The sequence below is a fragment of the Panthera leo genome, chromosome C1 (genome assembly GCF_018350215.1).
Source record: "Panthera leo isolate Ple1 chromosome C1, P.leo_Ple1_pat1.1, whole genome shotgun sequence".
In the NCBI taxonomy this organism is placed as follows: domain Eukaryota; kingdom Metazoa; phylum Chordata; class Mammalia; order Carnivora; family Felidae; genus Panthera; species Panthera leo.
In genome coordinates this window covers 51,753,862-51,773,612 of record NC_056686.1, presented here as the reverse complement: position 1 = coordinate 51,773,612, position 19,751 = coordinate 51,753,862, and the positions used below count along the sequence as shown (strand labels likewise).

Below are 19,751 nucleotides of genomic sequence, written 5' to 3'. Positions count from 1 at the left end.
AGCCCTCAGTTTGTTCTCAGTTTTTAAGAGTCTCTTATGCTTTGGCTCTCTCCCACTCAGCACTTTCTATCCTAAATTCTTAAATATATGTTTCAGAATTAGGCAAATCAGTAAGATGTTGAAATGAGAATTTATAGCGCCAAAGCTATTTATAATGTAAAATAAAACTTCATGTTTAGGCTCTTTAATTTCATTCTATTCAGCATTTATTCTGCATCATATACTGTGACAACTTACTTTAAGCTGTTTTTTGAAAAAAACACTTTTCTTTCTTACAGAATTATATCATCTTGACAGCTATGAATTCCTTAAAGGCATTTTAAACTGAGGTAGGGTCTCACCTTTCTTTTCTTTTTTTTTTTTTTTAAATGTTTATTCAATTTTGAGAGAGAGAGAGAGAGAGAGAGAGCGAGCATGAGCAGGGGAGGGGCACAGAAAGTGGGAAACAGAGGATCTGAAGCCGGCTCTGCACTGACGGCAGAGAGCCTGACAGGGGACTCAAACTCACAAACTGTGAGATCATGACCTGAGCTGAAGTCAGATGCCTAACCAACAGAGCCACCCAGGCACCCCAGGGTTTCACCTTTCTAATTAAGGTTAGCCTTGTTAAATTTCATTGATTTGTTCATGTGGAAACATTTTATTTACATTATCAAATTTGGTACTGTCTATAAAGAAAATAGGAACATGAACTTTGGAGCTGTTGTTGAAATTATAATCTAATTTTATAAATAAGAGGACAGTCTGACAAGATGTATGAGTTAGAGGCTGATTGAAAAGAACACCATCAGCTAGGCTGATCAGCTAGCACATATTTTTAGGTGAGTGTAAAGGGGGCTCTTAATTTAGCACCTTTAGTATAAATAACTAATTAGATACTGACAGGTGGGTTATAGTTTCTGTAGGACACATGTGACTGAACAAGATATAACAAGTCTTTGAATTTGGAAATGTGCTAAATTAAGTAAATAATTATATATTAATTAGTTGTATCTTTCCTTCACAACAGTTCCCTATGGATTCAGCAATATAAGTAAAAATGATAGATTTATAACTAGCTTATTATAACATATTAGCTAGAAGCAGTATGAGTCATAATGTGATATTAGTGTCTAATGTACCTATAACTGAAGGCTCGCATGAAGAGCTAGCCTATCTCAGACTTAGTGGCATCAATATTAATTAAGATTCTTAGAAGCTAACCAGATGTTGCCTGCTATCTCTTAGGAAAAAAGTTAATGCAAAATGAATTCTATACTGACAATCCATTTCTTTGGAAATGGTATTTAAAATTATTAGTATTAGCTTCCTAACAAACTAGCTGTTTTAAAAATATTTGCAAAGCATCTTATACACAAAATTGTGTCAATTTCATTCATTAGAATGTTTATTCTGTTGTACACTACAAATAATAGTTTATAATAATAGCTAACACTAATTGAGTACTGTCAATGTGCCAGACTTTATATATATTCCATTTAACCTTTTCAACAACTTACATGATATATAGTTATATCTTTATTTTATAGGTGAGGAAACAGAGGCACAAAGAGGTTGTCCTGGGGCACCTGGGTGGCTCATTTGGTTAAGTGTCCGACTTCAGGTCAGGTCATGATCTCGCAGTTTGTGAGTTCAAGCCCCATGTCGGGTTCTGTGCTGACAGCTCAGAGCCTGGAGCCTGCTTCGGATTGTGTCTCCCTCTCTCTCTGCCCCTCCCCCGCTCACGCTCTATCTCTCTCTCTCAGAAATAAATCAGCATTTAAAAAAATGTAAATACCTTGTCCCAGAATTACCTAAGAGGCAAAGCCAGGATACTAACCTGAGTAGTCTGGTGCTAGAGACGGTGCTTTGCTCACTCACAATAGTGATCTGTGATTTTCAGGTTTCTCTATTGGTCAAAGGTTTTAGATCCCATTAAACAGGAAGGATATAATATATATACATATACACACATAGGACTAAACATTTTATACAATTTCTGGTTCATGGAAATCCAACAGAAACTATTAGAAGACAGTCATACATCTGGCAGAGAACATATGCATTTAGTACATGACAGTCTCATCCATGAACTTCAGGTAATTAAGGCGTGCTGGGAATAGCTTTGTGTTGCTGGATTCTAGTAAAGATCATCACATGTTTTTCTTTTTTTAATGTTTGTTTTGAGAGACTGGGAGCAGGGGAAGGGCAGCGAGAGAGGGAGAGAGAAGGAGAGAGAGGGGGAGAGAGAGAGAGACGAAGAGGGAAAGGGAGAGGGAGGGAGGGAGGGAGAGAGAGAGAGAGAGAGAGAGAGAGAGAGAATCCCAAGCAGGCTCCATGCTATCAGTATAGAGCCCAACATGGGGCTCAATCCCACCAACCATGAAATCACGACCTGAGCCAAAATCAAGAGTCAGACACTTAACTGGCTGAGCCACCCAGGTGCCCCAAGATCATCACACATTAGGCATGTTCTTCTGAGTCTTTAACTTGAGTAGTACTTTCAAAAGACTTGAAAGAATGAAAGTTGACCTACCACTCAACTTCCTTTTCAGTGGGAAGCAGTGGAGGGAAAAGACAAAGAAATGAAACTGGACTTCACCTTTGAGGCATTTCCCTGGGTTCTTTTGACTGTGTTTTGGGCAGTTTCTTCGTGATCTCACCCATTCCTTGGCTTTAGTTCTCACCTTAGTGTAGTACTGTATATGGTTTCCAAATCAATTTGTGACCTCCTGAGCTGTAAACCCACGAGCTCAGCTGCCATATATTGTCCCCCAGGTGCGCTGATTTTTATTATTCCCCCCCCCCCAAATTCTTCCTCATTCTGTTTTTTCTAGGGATTACACTCATCCAGTGATAAGACTCAAAACCTCAAATTTCTGTCCCTTTTTGTGGCCCCATACCCAACTGCTGCCAGGTTAGATCACTTCCGAAAATGTTTACCTCTCCTTTCCATGACCCCTGCACTAGTTTATTCCTTCATTACCTCTCATCCATATTATCCTCCCTATGGTAACCTGCCTCTCTGCCCCTTGCTCCCTTTCCCCTACAGCCTGTTCTGCTACTGGACAAATTATGCTTAAGAAGGTATCACTCTACCACGTTCACAGTAAAATCAAATTTATACTGACATTCAGAACTCTCCCTCATGTGACCACAGCTTTCCTTGTCCTTGTGCCTCAGTCCAGATTATGCACCATTCTTCAGGCACATTCCTCAGAGAGAATCTTTCTCATTCCCTTATCTTTGTTCCTGTCTCCTTTGCTTGACATACGTTTTTCCCGTCATTGTCAAAAACTTACCCGTATTTCAAAACCTTCTTATAACTCGCCTTACATTAGGCTTCCTCAGGTCTCTCTTCCATGTTCTCTCATTTTGGCCTGTGCCCTAGAAACCTCTGACAGTCACAGTACTCCTGATACCGTTGTGGCCAGCTTCCCTGTCTGCACATCAGCTCCTGCCCTTTCACACTTCAGTGATTATTCCTCCTGACCTCTATTATTTACTGGGGGAAATAACCCATACAGATTCACTCCCAGAGCCTTTAACGAAGAAAGCCTTTATAAAATCATGTTAGAATAAGAGATACTGGGGCGCCTGGGTGGCGCAGTCGGTTAAGCGTCCGACTTCAGCCAGGTCACGATCTCGTGGTCCGTTGAGTTCGAGCCCCGCGTCAGGCTCTGGGCTGATGGCTCGGAGCCTGGAGCCTGTTTCCGATTCTGTGTCTCCCTCTCTCTCTGCCCCTCCCCCGTTCATGCTCTGTCTCTCTCTGTCCCAAAAATAAATAAAAAACGTTGAAAAAAAAAAATTTAAAAAAAGAATAAGAGATACTGTGAGTAAGAGAGGCAGCAACCTATGGGTCACAGATGTACAAAGACCAGCAAAGGGATGGTAGAAGCATGGTGTGGGTTAAATAGTAATAGGTGATACTGCAGGAGATATTGGGATACTTCATCTAGAAACAATTGGATAAATCATTTGGTTAACAAAAGTATATGGCTTAGTATAAACAAAGCACTTGCATAATGCCAACCTTTTAAAACCTAGTAGTCAAGCTAAAGATACAAGATTAATATTATACACATAAAATGATAATAATATAAAGCAAACTATAATAAGCAGTACAAATTCAGACCTCTCTCCCCTCTTCTTTCCAGGATTCCGACCAATAGCAAGTACAAAAAGGGACTAGGAGTCCAATGAGGATCCAAGTATCAACTTAATTAGTTGGAGGAATTGATAACCTCCAACGTGGCAGATCCTCTGGCAGAAACTTGGGGTAACTAATATATATTGTGCCTAAGGCAGAAATGGAACCTCCTGTCTCCCACACTGAGTCTAAATCTTGAACCCTGTGAATCTAAACCTTGAACCTGAGGAGAAAGCCGGAACTTTGAAATAGACCTGCCTATGCTTGATTGCAGATGAGATAGATAAAATGGGCTGGTCTCTTTACAACATGAAATTAGGAAGCACAAAGATGCATTGGACTTGAGAGTAGACAGTGAAAGGGAAACTAATGGGAAAGAGTGTTGTGTAAAAAAAGTGACATATAATATTACTGGCAAAATGTGGACCAATGTTCTGGACTTTGGCCAGTCAAGTTTGTCACTCTTCCATGGAGTAAAGAGAGCAGAATAATTGACAGTTCCTTCCTCTTCAGACCTCCTAAGAACCAAATGAAGAATAAGCAATAGTATAGGAATATACAACAGACATACATCACCTCAGGATGGAGTGATTAGGTCGTTATTTAAGAGTTCATTCTTTGAAAATCAATTCTAGTTATTTCACTCTACATTATGTCTGACAGAGGACCTTCCAGACCCTAGTAATGGAAACTTTGTACTTTACTAAGAAGCTTGAATTTGAAAAACGGGTAATTTTGATGGGCTGTATAAACATACGAGGCAGAGAGAACAACATGAACAAAAAGGCAGAAAAGCAGAACGATTGAACAGTAGGTTCAACCACTTCATTGACAGTTATGATCACTAGGCTTAATAAGTTCAGACTTTCTTCATTAGGCAGAAGTGGACCAGTGAAGATTATTGTTTAGGGAAGTAACAATCCAAAATATATTTTAGAGAGAATATAGTTGTTATACGAAGGATGAATTCTGTCAAAATACTGCTCATGAACTGCGTCACTATGTCTCACTTGTATTTCATTTGTGTTCTGAGATATTCATCTCCAGAGCCAGTGTGGCAGTGTAGAGATAATACACATGCTATGCTCCCTTCTAGCCGTCATGATCAATCGATGAAACTTCTCTGCATGGTCTGGCATTATAACAGAGGACAGGATTTGGATTACACGTCCCGCACCAGCTCTGCTACCTACTTAGCTCTGTGGCCTTAAGTAAGGCACTTGGTTTCCCTAAATCTTAATTATAAAATGGGACTGATAAGATTTACCTTGTGAGATTGTACAGAATAAGCTTAACTAGCACCTCCCCCATAGTAACTATTTAATGATAGTCTTCCTTTCCTGAATGGTATTGTCATTAGTTCTGATAACTATGTATCAATAACCTACAGGGATATTAAGTCAATACTAGAGTGCTTAAAATCTTCTATAGGAATTCAGACCAGACGCAAGTTGGCAAGAGTTGGTTGTTAAGTTGGCAACCTACCTTCTTCTAGGACAAGAATATATGTGGACTCCCATGAATAGGAAAATATAGGGGACTACCATGCATTACTTCTTCATGGCTGCCGGTGTAAGCATGAATGGGGTATTTCAGGAATCAAAGGTCCACATGCCCTATGGGAAATGTGTCATCACTTGCCAATAGCTGCTCTTGTTAAAGACGTCCTCTCACACAAAGGTCCTAAGCCAAATGACAAGAACTTCTGCCACCACTAGGAGTCCCCAGAGGGACACTCGCTGAATAGGAATGTCAGTAAATACAGTCTCTTTTTTTGGGGGGCAGCTGTTGGAGGAAACACCTGCTGAAAGGCCCTTAAGGCTTACAGACAAAAGGCATGTAGATTTTGGTGTTTTCAGCAAGTAGATCATGTAGGAGTTTCAGAAATCTCTCAGAAGTACCTCAGATAAATCTTCACATAAAGTGAAGAGTGTGATGTCTGAGTAATCATACTGACAATTATTTGTGAAGGTGAATGTTGCTTAGAAGATTCAAAAATAAGCAAATGAGAGATTGCCAATATCTAAACTAGGTACCAAATTACATGGTAAATGGGTGTTTAAATCGTGTCTTAAGTAGTGTGAGATGCATGTTAATTTGGAAACTAATTCTTGATTTAACAATCATCTTTTATATCCTGCAGACATTTAGAAGAAATGCACTTACTATGGACACCAACTTCTTCTGCATCTGCCTGATCATATTTAAAGGAACAGAAGAAATGTTTGTAATTAATCTGCCCAGTAAATACCAGATCATAGCACTAGGCAGGTGTGTGTCTAGATAAAATTTCTTGCAGCTAATTTAAACTTTCTACACACAGCAGTAGATAATCTCAATGTAAATAATACATTTCTTCTTGACCCTTTAATGTAAGCCAACATGTAGAACAAGATCTTGACTTCAATTCTGTATCACATACACTTCTGTATACTTTTAGCATTTGTGGATAGACTTAGAACATTTATGAAAATGGCACCTTTGGTAAAACTGTATGTTTTAAAGCTCAGATTAAATCTAATGGTGAGTGGAATTAGGTACCACTTTCCCATTTAAAGCCCCAGATGTGTATTAATTAGATTTTTTACATTCATAGAATTTTTCAAGAAGTTTATTGTATAGCCACTGTCTCGGGGACGAGTCTTTATTATATTCTAGTTATTCCTATGTTTGTGCAGAAAAACTATTTCAATGTTTAAACATTTTTATACCTCCTTATATAGAATAGTGGAATGCATTTTTCAGTACATTTTAAAATATGAAGTTGTTCTTAAACTGAACTACACACTGTACTGAATTGAAAGGACCTTTCTTAGGGGTCAGGAATCATTTTGATTCCTTCCAAGTGATTTTGAAACATCATTTTAAATTTCTATTTTTCTGTGGTGTTATTTTGTATTATAATCATCTGTACTCTCACGAAACAAGGGGAAGAGGGTATCACAGGATGTGTTATAACTTGACAACACGGTTTTTTAAAACTTCTGTATTTTTCTTTGACCACTTCTGCAGGGGAAAAAATACTATTCCCTTGGTACTTGCCCTAAGTCTTGATAAAATTTGTGGAAGATACTACTGTATCATGAAATAAAAATACTGTATGAAAATCTGAAACAAAATTTAACTTGTTTGAAAATAACTGATTTTCCATTTAGAGAAATTTCAGATTTACTTCTTAAAATGAAAATGGGTTTTAAGAACTATTAAATGACATAGATACTAAATAGTAACCCAATTAACTATTAAACCTAATTGCCTTCACTAATGACTTTATTGGTACTATTTAAATAAGACTTTTAAGATAATCTGCTAAATATTAAGAACAGTTTGTGATACAGTCCTTGTAATAGGATATTACCGAAAATATACCAAAAAGAATAATTCTTTTTGTGTTCTAGCACTGAAAACTAAGCTTAGGATGTAAAGCCAAAGCATATAAAGAAACTTACATTAGTCAGGAATTAAAGGGTTAAGAAGTAGTTTGGTTTCATATGTAATGCAAGTTATGTAGGTATGTGGTTAATGCTATTAAATCAGTTACTGTATGTTTGACCTCTTGATATACTAAGCTTTTGCCTTTCAGAACAGCTGGGTCTGCTAAGAATCATTTCCCAGTCCTCTTCATTGTAGATCAGATGACTCTCGCTTTATCACCCTTGGAGGCCACATGAAGGACAAAGCAGAAAGATCCACACACAAAACTAATGTTTATATGGGGGGGAGGGGGTGCGGCATGGAGGAAGGCGGGGGATACACTTGGCCCTGATCTTCCAATGAACATAACAGAAGAGAGACCAATTGAGACTTGAAACCCCTGTGTTACTCCAACCATTATTTAGTTACATCCTATCCATCTTTTACTCTTTCTATTGAACAGAGAGGCTCCTTTGGCTGCCCTGACTTTTGTAAATGTTTCACTCACTTAGTTGTGGTTTATCATTTGGACAGAATGCTACATCTGGGATTTTTCTCCCCTCCTTAAGGCCTCAAAGGAAAATGGCTTCTGTATGCTTCATATTTGATACATGAACATACACCCTGTTCTCTTCATTTTAAGAAGCAAACCTGAGTTTATTGGCAACAGAGAAAACCGCATTTCTTAGAAAGGGCCCTTCCCTCTAAAATGAACTTGAAAATAACTTAGAAGGGTTCATTTTTTTGACAGATTAGTGAAGTGAGAAATCTTTAATATTTTTGCATTACCTAAATATCTTTATATTTAGATATCCCAGTAATCCTGTCACTGAAATACTTTAGAATTGTCTATTTCTGTGTTAATTCATCACTGGACATTTTTGGTATTTGGACATTTGTTTTTTAAATTTTTTAATGTTTATTTTTGAGACAGAAAACAAAGCAGGGGAGGGGCACAGAGAGAGGAAGACACAGAATCTGAAGCAGGCTCCAGGCTCTGAGCTGTCAGCACAGAGCCCAACACAGAGCTTGAACCCACGAACCATGAGAAGTCAGACGCTTAACCAACTGAGCCATCCAGGTGCCATTTTTGGTATTTTGGAACCTAATCCAAGTTCAGAGTGGACTCTTCTTAAATTGGTTTCTAACAGATAGTTAAGACATACTTGACTTATAATTGCTACAAGTCTCCATAACAGCTACAATGTTAACTCAATATGATTAGGTTAAATCATCTAGAAAATGTATATTTAAAGAATTTGCCCATAACATCCTTTGAATATGTACATATTCTATTAATATTTACATAATACTTTTTCAAATAATGTTTCTCTGTTCCAGTTATTTAGAAGTTAGAACTTCCTCATCATTGATTTAAATCAACATCCTGTGTTAAACCTATGTATGCTATTCCAAAAAATAAAAAATAAAAAAAATAGGACTACACCAGCCAGCCAAGATGCTGACATTTGGGCACAGTGATTACAGATGGTGACCATGGACAGCAGTGTTCCTGCTGATTCGGCAGTGATTCAAGGCTGCTTTTCTGTGCTGACCTGCCCTTTGAGTCTTTATGCACATTTGCTTCGAAAAAGAAATACTTCCTGATTTTTGCTTTGTCTAAATCTATATACTTCCTTTATCAGACTTAGAAGTACATACCTTCTTGTATCAGCCTGTGGCTGTCCATGTCTAGAACCAAATTTTCTTTGTGTATGTGTTCATTGTTTTAAAATGTATCACCAGTCAATATACTTTAATGGCTATCTTATGAAAGAAATATATTCATTAAAAACACATGTTGATGTGAAAATAATTGTTTTATTCTTATCACAGAGAGTAAAGACAACACATCTAGACAACACATCTTTACATAAGAAACTATAACATCGATATGATACATTTTTACCAATTGAATATGATAGTAAAGATGAGCTTCTCCTAATATAGAATGATACATTATTAACAGAGCCAAGTCAATATGAAACATGATATGAATCAATGCTATGGAAGTGGTTATCCTGAACCACATCACAACAACAACAATAAAAAGATCAGAAGGATGAAATCCTGCATAAGACCATTTAACTTAGAATGATCCTGGAAGTTTAGAACTAGTGATCATGAGTAATTAAAAAGACATCACTCAAACCACTTAGATTTAAATTCAAGAAAATTCACTGTTAAATTGCATTTAAGTAAATCGGCATTTTGGAAAAAATAACATGGTTTAACCTCTCTGCCTGTTAAAAAGAAATTCAAATTTGTACCATGTAATGAGGCATGTTCAAACTTCAAGCAGTTTAAATTGCCTTCCTACAGTCATTTAAAAGATTGTCACAAATTTAAACCCTGAGATAGATATCTAAAGAATGAATACACATTACTTGTATTCCAAGGAAGGAAAATGAAATTTAAATACCAAAATTAGTAATTTCCTTTAAAAAGAAGGGTTAAATTCTCCCAGTAAGTTCACTGGATTTGCAGATTTTCTTTAAGACAACAACTTGTATATTTCCTGAGTAAATACTGGGATTAAGGGCATTTTCTCTTATTTTCCCACTTGGATAACTGAATATTATAAAACTACAGTATGTCTTGGCCACTCAATAGTTAGAAAATAAAAGCCTCCACTGGGCTTGGATCCCATATAGATTTATTTTGTATAGACAACAATGACTTTTCACCATCTTTTTCCTGTAATTCCATGATCCTCAAAATGATAATTTTATTTATACACAGCAAAAAGTTCAAAAACCGTTTAAGCACTGTTAATATTTTCACGTGTTTGCAGATGTACCTAGTTGATTTTCTTCTGGTTTCTTCCACTTTTGGAATCCCACATGATTATAATGTTAAAGTAGACTAAGAAGAACAGGAAATGTAAGCAGGATACAAAACAAACCAATACAGAAAATAAGTCCGGTAATTTCTGAGGAGGATCCAGTGTGACAGTTATCAGTGTCAGAAGTACCATAGTGATGACTGAGATAAGAAACTACAAGGAGGGAAAAAACAAATTACTGAATAATATAAAAGATTAAATGTACTGGTAACATTTACTTATAGCTGTAAGTGAGCAGAACTGAAGGTGAAGGGTGGGACTCCAATCTCTTCTAATGGTGGATTTCTTCCTCCTAGGCTGCATGTTAGAATCATCAGTGGAGGGTTAAAAATCTCTATGACCAGGCCATACTTCAGACCAATTAAATCAGTTTCTAGGGTAGGCCTCAGGATTTAAAGGCTTCCAAGTGATTCCCATGTGTAGCCAAAGCCTGAGAATTCCTGTCATACTTAATACCGCCCAAGTACTTAAAAGTTACCTGGAACAGACAATACTGCTAGTCAGGGTTAAATTTAAGCTACACTCCAGGGCCCTGAGTCCTTATAAAATATAAAGTTCTAAGCTAATCTAAGAACCCATCTATAAAAAACTTCCATGGCAAATAGTAATATTTCATGTTCATGCAACATTCAATGAGCTAATGCTGTAGTAAATCATGGTGGGGCATATGAAAGAAAATGTAATCTTCTGGCCTCAAAGAGTTTTCAAGTTAATTAGGGAAATGCATGAACTAGTTAAAATCACAAGGTCACATTTTATTAAAGGCCAAAATGAGTAGTAAAAATACTGCATTTATTGTAATTGTGTAGCAGTCAGTTTTCTTGACACAGAAGCTGCTTAAGTAAATGTTCTATATTTCCACATTTACTTTGTTTTCTAAGCAAGCAGTGAGAAACCATTGCTGGTGACTTTCATGAAGAAGGTGGGACAAAAATGGAACCCTAAAAGATGTTTTAATGGCAGGATTTAACGACCTGAATAGAGTATGCAGTGCTCATTCCAGAGCTTAGGGATAGTAACCAAAAAAGACTCAGACAGGTGTAAATGGCTACAAATACCCTCCAAAGGGAAAATCCCCTGAGTCAATCTTAGTGTAAAGTGAAATCTAACTTCTGAATTGAAATAATCAAATTTAAAGTTTCAAACTTAAGAAATACAGGGCTGGTTGAAATATCATGATACTATGATGCTGAATCAGTGTTAAGGGACATACTAAAATTCCTTCCATTTTAAACAAACTCTAGCTATTACCCCATTTGCTCCTATTTACAGCAAAGTTTCCCAAAGGAGTTGCCTATAACTTAATGCATCCAATTCTCCTCCCATTTCATTAGTAAATCCACACCAATTAGACTTTCACCTCAGTTGCTCCAATGAAACTGCCCTGATCAAAGATCCATAATGACTTCCACTGGTTATTTCTTATCACCTTATTTGATCTCTCAACAGCATCTGAAATAGCACATTACTCCCATCTCCCTGACACACTTCCTTCACTTGACTTCCATAACACCATACTCTCCTACTGTTAATCCTCCACCAGTTAATCCTTCTCAGACAACTCTGATGGCTCCTTATGTCCCCTACCTCTATGTACTGTAGTATCCCAAGACTCAGTACTTAGTCGTCTTCTATACTCACACCTTTTGTGAGCTCATCCAGCCTGGACCTCTCTCCCCTAAACTCCAGACTCATATTCAAATGGACATATAATAAGCATCTAAAAATATGCACACAAGCTATCCTTAGTAAGATTAACAGCTGACTTCTCATCAGAAAACATTGAGGCCACAAGGCAGTAAGATGGATGACATTCAAATTGCTGAAAGAAAAAGACAATTCCATTTCTAGCAAAAATACCCCTCAAAAACAGGAAAAACCAACATAAAGCATAGTTGATACATTTGAAAACACTGAGATAATACAAGTATGTTCTCTAAATACATTGGAATTTTTAAAAATTTTTTAATGTTTGCTTATTTTTGAGAGACAGAGTAAGAGCAGGGGAGGGGCAAAGAAATAGGATGACACAGAATCTGAAGCAGGCTCTAGGCTCTGACCTGTCAGCATGGAGCCCAATGTGGGGCTTGAACTCACGAACCATGAGATCATGACCTGAGCCAAAGTCATTTGACCGACCGAGCCACCCAGGCACTCCATAAACACATTGGAATTAAATGAGAATACAAAAACAGGAAGAAATCTGGGAAATCCCCAAATATTTGGAAACTGAACAAGTTTCTAAGTAATTCATGAACCAAAGAAGAAATCACAATGGAAATGGACTGTATTTTTAACTCAACAGAAAAGCAAATGTCAAAATTTATGGAAAGCTGGCTTAATATGACATAGTAAAATTTACAGGTTTGAATGCCTCTATAAAAATGGAAGAAAATTTTTAAATCAATCACCTGAATTTGAAATTTAAGAAACTAGATAAGGAGTAAACCAAACCAAAGGCAGCATGAGAAAGAAGAAAATTAGAACCAAATCAATGAAATAGAAAACAGAACACCAGGGGTGCCTGGGTGGCTCAGTTGGTTAAAGTGTACAACTCTTGATTTTGGCTCAGGTCATGATCTTGCAGTTTGTGGGTTCGAGTCCCGTGTCAGGCTCCATACTGACAGCTCAGGGCCTGGCGCCTACTTTGGATTCTGTGTCTCCCTCTCTCTCTGCCCCTCACCCCCGGCCCCCCCTCCACCCCCTGCTTGCACTCTTTCTCTTTCAAAAATAAATAAACGTTAAAAAAAATTTTTTTTAAAAGTCAAGTGTATCTGTATACAGTAGTAATGAACATTATAAAAACAAAATTAAGAAAACAATTCCATTTAGAAAAACATCATAAAGAATACTTAGAAATAAATTTAACATAAGTACATAAGACCCGTACACTGTTGAAGAAAATTACAGATTTTCTAAATTAATGGGAATGTATACTATGTTCATGGATTTGGAAGACTAAATCTTATTAAGATGGCAATATTCCACAAATTGATATACAGAATCAAAGTAATCCTTATCAAAATCTCAGCTGGGCTTTTGGAGAAATTGACAAGCTGATGCAAAAAGTGATATGGAACATAAAATAACTAAAACAATCATGAGAAAAAACAAAGTTGGAGGGCTCATGTTCTGAATTTTAAAACTAACTACAGAGCTATAGTAATGAAGACAGTGTAGTACTGGCATAATGATACACATATGTATCTGTGGAATAGGATTGATTTAGGATCAATTGATTTTTAGGATCCTTATATTTAGGATCAGTTGATTTTCTTTTTTTTTTTTTTTTAAACTTTTTAAATGTTTATTATTTTTGAGAGAAAGAGACAGAGAGCAAGCAGGCAAGGGGCAGAGAGAGAGGGAGACCCAGAATCGGAAGCAGGCTCCAGGCTCTGAGCTGTCAGCACAGAGCCCGACGTGGGGCTTGAACTCACAGACTGCGAGATCATGACCTAAGCTGAAGTCAGCCACTTAACTGACTGAGCCACCCAGGCGCCCCATGGATCAGTTGATTTTCAACAAAGGTACCAACACAATTCATTGGTGCTGGAACAACTGAATAAAGTTGGACTCCTACCTCACAGCATATATGAAAATTAACTCAAAGAGAATCAGTGACCTAAAATTAAAACATTTCTTTTAAGATTTTTTTGTTAAGTAATCTCTACACCCAATGTGGAGCTCAAACTCATGACCCTGAGATCAAGAGTTACTCCTCTGGGAATGCAAGCTGATGTAGTCACTCTGGAAAACAGTATGGAGGTTCCTCAAAAAATGAAAAATAGAACTACCCTATGACCCAGCAATTGCACTACTAGGTAATTATCCAAAGGATACAGGTGTGCTGTTTCGAAGGGACACATACACCCCAATGTTTATAGCAGCACTATCAACAATAGCCAAAGTATGGAAAGAGCCCAAATGTCCATCGATGGGTGAATGGATAAAGAAGATGTGGTATATATATATAAATGGAGTATTACTCGGCAATCAAAAAGAATGAAATCTTGCCATTTGCAACTACGTGGATGGAACTGGAGGGTATTATGCTAAGCGAAATTAGTCACAGAAAGACAAATATCATATGACTTCACTCATATGAGGACTTTAAGAGACAAAACAGATGAACATAAGGGAAGGGAAACAAAAATAATATAAAAACAGGGAGGGGGACAAAAGCGTAAGAGACTCTTAAATATGGAGAACAAACAGAGGGTTACTGGAGGGGTTGTGGGACGGGGGATGGGCTAAATGGGTAAGGGGCATTAAGGAATCTACTCCTGAAATCACTGTTGCACTATATGCTAAATAATTTGGATGTAAATGTAAAAAAAAGAAAAGAAAAATGCAAATCAAAATGCATTAGGGTGATTAAAAAGACAGTAACGAGTGTCAGTGAGGATGTGGAGATACTGGAACCCTTATAACACTGCTGATGGGATTGTAAAATGGTATGCAAACCTTGGAAGACAGCCTGACAGCTTCTCAAAATGTTGAACATAGAATAATTAGCAATTCTACTTCTAGGAATATCCTCAAGGTATCTGAAGACATATCACCACACAAAAACCTATACATGGATGTTCACAGCTATTATTCATAGTAACCAAAAGGTAGAAAGAGCCCACATATCCATCAACTGATGAATGGATAAAGAAATTGTGGTGTATCCATATAACTGAATAGTTTTTAGCCATAAAAAGTAATGAAGTACTGATACATGCTACAACATAGTTGAACCCTGAAAACATGCCCAGTGAAAGGAACCAGTCACAAAAGACCACATTTCATATGATTCCATTTATATGAAATATCCAGAATAGGCAAATCCATACACACAAAAGTAGTATGTCAAGGGTTGGGGAGAAGGGGCAGAAAGCAACTGCTAATGGGTACAGGGTTTATTTTTGGAGTGATGAAATGTCCTAATACTAGATAGTGATAATGATTACACAACTCTGTGCATAATACTAAAAGACACTGAATTATACACCATAAAAAGGTGAATTTTGTGTTGAACTTCAATATAATTGCTATTAAACAAAATAAAGGTCCTCTAAATACACCCAGTTGCAATAGCCATAGGATAAAATTTCACGCTTTTGTGGATTTTTTTTAAACTTGTACTTTGCCATATAAAGATCTCCTAGAGAGCTAAGCCTGTCAAGTGATTTGTTTTGTTTTGTTTTGTTTTGAACTAAAGAATAAACTGAAGTTGTGTTTGTAAAAAAAAATAATAATAAAAATGAAAATAGTTACACACTCCTCCAACTGAGCTAGCCAGGTGCCCCCTCAAGATGAAAATAAAACTCTCAAAAGAAAACATAAGGGTAAATCATGACCTTTACACAATGGTTTCTTAGATAAGACATCAAAAGCACAGGGCATCTGGCTGACTCAGTCAGTAGAGCATGCAACGCTTGAACCCAGGGTCGTTGAGTTCAAACCCCAGGAGGGAAACAGAGCTTACTTTAAAAAAAAATATATATATATATATAACAACAACAAAAGACAAAGAAATAGACATATTGGACTTCATAAAAATCAAAAAAAAACTTTCATGCTGGAAACAATACCATTAACAAGTGAAGGAGGAACCTACAGATTATGAAAAAAATATTTGCAAGTCCTATCTAGTAAGGGACCTGTATCAAGAATGTATAAAGAACTCTTACAACTCAAAAATAAAAAGGCAACCCAATTAAAAATGGGCAAAGTATTTGAATAAGCATTTCTTCAAAGAAGATATACAAATGGCCAATAAGCAAATAAAAAGATGCTCAACATAATTAGTAACTAGGAAAATACAAATCAAAACCTCACTGAGACTTCACTCCCACCAGGACAGCTATAATAAAAAAGACAGTAACAAGTACCATCATGAATATGGAGAAATTAGAACCGGCATATATTGCTGGTGGGAATGTAAAATCATGTAGCACTTTGGCCAACAGTTTCTCAAAATGTTAAACACAGAACTACCACTCCTAAGGGTACATTCAAGGGAAATGAAAACAATATGCTGATAAATTTATACACAAACCTTCAGAGCAGCATTATTCACAACAGCCAAAAAGTGGGATCAACCTAATGCCCATCAACTGATGAATAAACAAAATGTGCTGTATCTATTAAAATGAAATATAGTATGGAAATAAAAAATAATGAAGTACTGATACATGCTACAACACAGATGAACCTCAAAAACGTTATGCTAAGTGAAAGTAGCCAGTCACAAAAGACTATATTTCCTATGATTCCATGTTATGGACTGAACTATGTCCCGGCAAAATTCATGTTGCAGCCCCAACCCCAATGTGACTACATTTGGAATCACAAACTTTAGGAAGCTTAAATGAGGTCATAAGGGTGGGACCCTAATTTGATAGGACCAGTGTCCTTATAAGAAGAGGAAGAGAAAAAACATTTTTTTAAATAAATTTTTAAAAAATAATAAATAAAAAGAAGAGGAAGAAACACCAAAGTCTCTACACACCCACACAAAGAAGCAGCCCCATGAGGACACAGCAAGGTTGCCTATAACCCAGAAAGAGAGACCTCACCAGAAACCTTGATGAGGCACCTTGATTTTGGACTTCTAACCTCTAGAACTGTAAGAAAATAAATTTCTGTTGCGTCAGCCATCTGGTCTGTGGTATTTTGCTATGGCAGCCCTAGCAGAATAATACATTCCACTTATATGAAATGTCCAGATAGGCAAATATATAGGTAGAGAAAGTAGATTACTGGCTGTCCAAGGCTGGAGATTAGAGTGGAATGGAAAATGGCTGCTAATGGGAACAGGGTTCCTTTTTGGGGTGATAGAGATATAGTGTAAAATTAGGTTATGGTCATGGTTGTACAACTCTACGTACATACTTAAAACCAGTGAATTGCATACTTTAAATGGGTGGACTTTATGGGTGAATTTATGTGAGTTATATCTCAAAAAAGCTATAAAAGAAAAAAGGTATTACATTTTTTTTTTAAATAGTGCCATGCTAAGTACCATTCCTTAAAATCTGAACAACTTACCAAATATTGTATAATTCTGGAAAGAAATGTAAAACATGGAAGATATTTCCTAACAGAAAGGGAAAAGGATTTCAACTGAAGTTCTTCTTCAGAAGTCTTTTCAAATATTGAAAAGGAAGTTGCACAAGCTATAAAAAATGCGATCGTTGTCACAACTAAGGGCATTAGGAGTTCATCCTTCAGTAGAAGAGGTAGCATACTGTAAGGGAAAAACAGAAAAAACATCAAAAGAGAATTGCCAGTTCAAACCACATCACTCTGAAAAAAGTTTTAAATGAGTTTATAAGAAGTATACTGAAAATACTATATGAATATTGGTTTGACTCACCTAAATGTTGACACAAGTAAAAACCAGGTAGACATAAAAGGAATTTCACTTAAAACTAAGCAGACTGGTCTAAAATGATAAAGAAAAAAAAATATTTTAATCTGACAGAATTTCAATTCTTGTGAAAAATATAAATACATTTTATCTGTCTGATCTTCGGGGTAGCTAAACAAACAAACAAACAAACAAATAAAAAACAGCCAGTAAGGTCTCCATATAGATCACTGATTCATTTTTTTTAATACCTATCAATCCAAACTAAGTGAGTCTAAACATAGAGAAGGTATCTACTCCTCATAATAACTGAAAAACTGCTTCTTTCAATATTCCATTAATGGAACATTTTTTTTCTAGCCTACAAACAGCAGCTTAAAGAAAGGATCTGATAAACAGATCCAAACATTCAGAGATAGAGTTTTTTCGTGTTTCATCCTACTTGGGAAATAAATCAATTTCCAGTATAGTGGTATTCAAACTTCTTTTGTATGATCCTCCATGATACATATTACTAATATAAGTTAAAAATTAAAGTTGTAACAGACAAGATCATCTTCTGCCACTGAAGCAAGAACAACAGAGATAAAACTTACAAGAGGAAACAAGCTGATATTGGTAGAATAAAAGAAAAGAGGGGGAAAAAAAAGTAAGAAGAAGCTACAGGAAAAGAACAATAGTATAGGAAGAGGAAGCATAATGCCAATAAAAGGAACTTTATTATAGAGTTTAGGATTATGGGTCCCAACTCTGTGACCTTACCACCCACCCTGGTCTCATTACCTTCTGGATTCTACTGTGGCAATGTTCAAGTAGAAGAGGACCTGAGTCTTAGTCCCATCTCTGCCACTTATTACTGTATGACTTTGAACAAATGATTAATTTTGCCTTTTTTTCTTATGTATAAATGGAAATAATAATACTTGTATTGTTAAGTAGTTGAAAGAACTCTTTTACTAGTATTACCTAATTTTTTAACATGATTATTTCTGTGTTTCTAACGTTTACTACTGATTGTGGTACGTTACTTGTGTACAATACTTGTTGTTATAGTTGTTTTGGGTCTCCTTATTTTAGAAGCTTTGAGCATTCTCCTTTTTAGAAGGATGACTTTCCCCCATATCAACTAGCATATGAGATGTAAAGTGTGGGGTTACAAACCAATTGAAAACTACTGCACTAAAAGAAAATACTAGAACTTTCAGTTTCACTGCTTGATGCTTTTTAAATCAGAATGTATTTATGTTAAAAATATACACATAGTAGGTGCTCAATAAACATTATTTCTCTTTCTGGGTCAAAACTCCCATTTATTCATTCAATATTCATTTACTGAATATAAGCATTTGTGGAAAACTTATTACGTATAAGCACTACTCTGAAAGGAATACAAAGAGGAACATAACTCAGCCCTTGACCTCAAGGTACTTAATATTTATAATCAAGTACCAAAATCCTCTGCATCCTCAACCTCTTTGAATCTTTCCCTTTATCGCCTTGTTCAAAACAAACCTTGGCTCCCTCCCGCTGAGGAAAATGCTGTCCCTCTGCGCTCTCAACTGTGCCTGTTTTGTTGTTTCCACAGCCTTCAAACAAATGGACCCAGAGGGAGATAGCATCCTTGGTCTTTATCACTTCTTCCACACCAGTTCTCCCTCTCTCCGCCCGACCAATCTCCACCTTTGAATCTCATGTCATCGGGCTTCATCCCTATTAGTCCTCATCTTTGTTACCATCCACCAACCACAAGGTCACTTCCCTCATTACTCAATCATTTCAACTCCTTACTGTCACTCTCTACAACCCTACTCATCTTAATTCCTGGCAATTTTTACATAGACATAAGTGATCTTCCAACATCCTGACTTCTCATTTGCTGGAGCTCCTCTCTTCTGGTGATCACATCTTCATCCCTACACCTTAGGGTCATACTCAGGACTGCAAACCCTCCATAATCACAACCCATCAACTGCATCCTGACCACTATCTCCTACATTTTCAGC

At 36.6% G+C, this 19,751-nt stretch overlaps 2 protein-coding genes across 10 annotated transcripts in view; one reads left to right on the top strand and one right to left on the bottom strand.

Annotated features, from left to right (window-relative positions):
- Positions 1 to 6,400, top strand: part of LOC122225894 (integrin subunit beta 3 binding protein) — a 68,457-nt gene extending 62,057 nt beyond the window's left edge. Inside the window, exons 11-12 of the mRNA XM_042948609.1 lie at positions 279 to 329; positions 6,273 to 6,400. Of these exons, the coding sequence (XP_042804543.1) occupies positions 279 to 328 (50 nt within the window). The 3' untranslated portion in view covers position 329; positions 6,273 to 6,400. The remainder of the gene's footprint in view (positions 1 to 278; positions 330 to 6,272) is intronic.
- A 2,944-nt stretch (positions 6,401 to 9,344) lies between these two features.
- Positions 9,345 to 19,751, bottom strand: part of ALG6 (ALG6 alpha-1,3-glucosyltransferase) — a 65,781-nt gene continuing 55,374 nt past the window's right edge. For all 9 annotated transcript variants that reach the window (XM_042951992.1, XM_042951994.1, XM_042951991.1 and 6 more), the window contains 3 exons: positions 17,755 to 17,823; positions 17,427 to 17,625; positions 9,345 to 10,541 (listed from right to left, as the gene is read on the bottom strand). In XM_042951992.1, the coding sequence (XP_042807926.1) occupies positions 10,344 to 10,541; positions 17,427 to 17,625; positions 17,755 to 17,823 (466 nt within the window). In that variant the 3' untranslated portion in view covers positions 9,345 to 10,343. The remainder of the gene's footprint in view (positions 10,542 to 17,426; positions 17,626 to 17,754; positions 17,824 to 19,751) is intronic.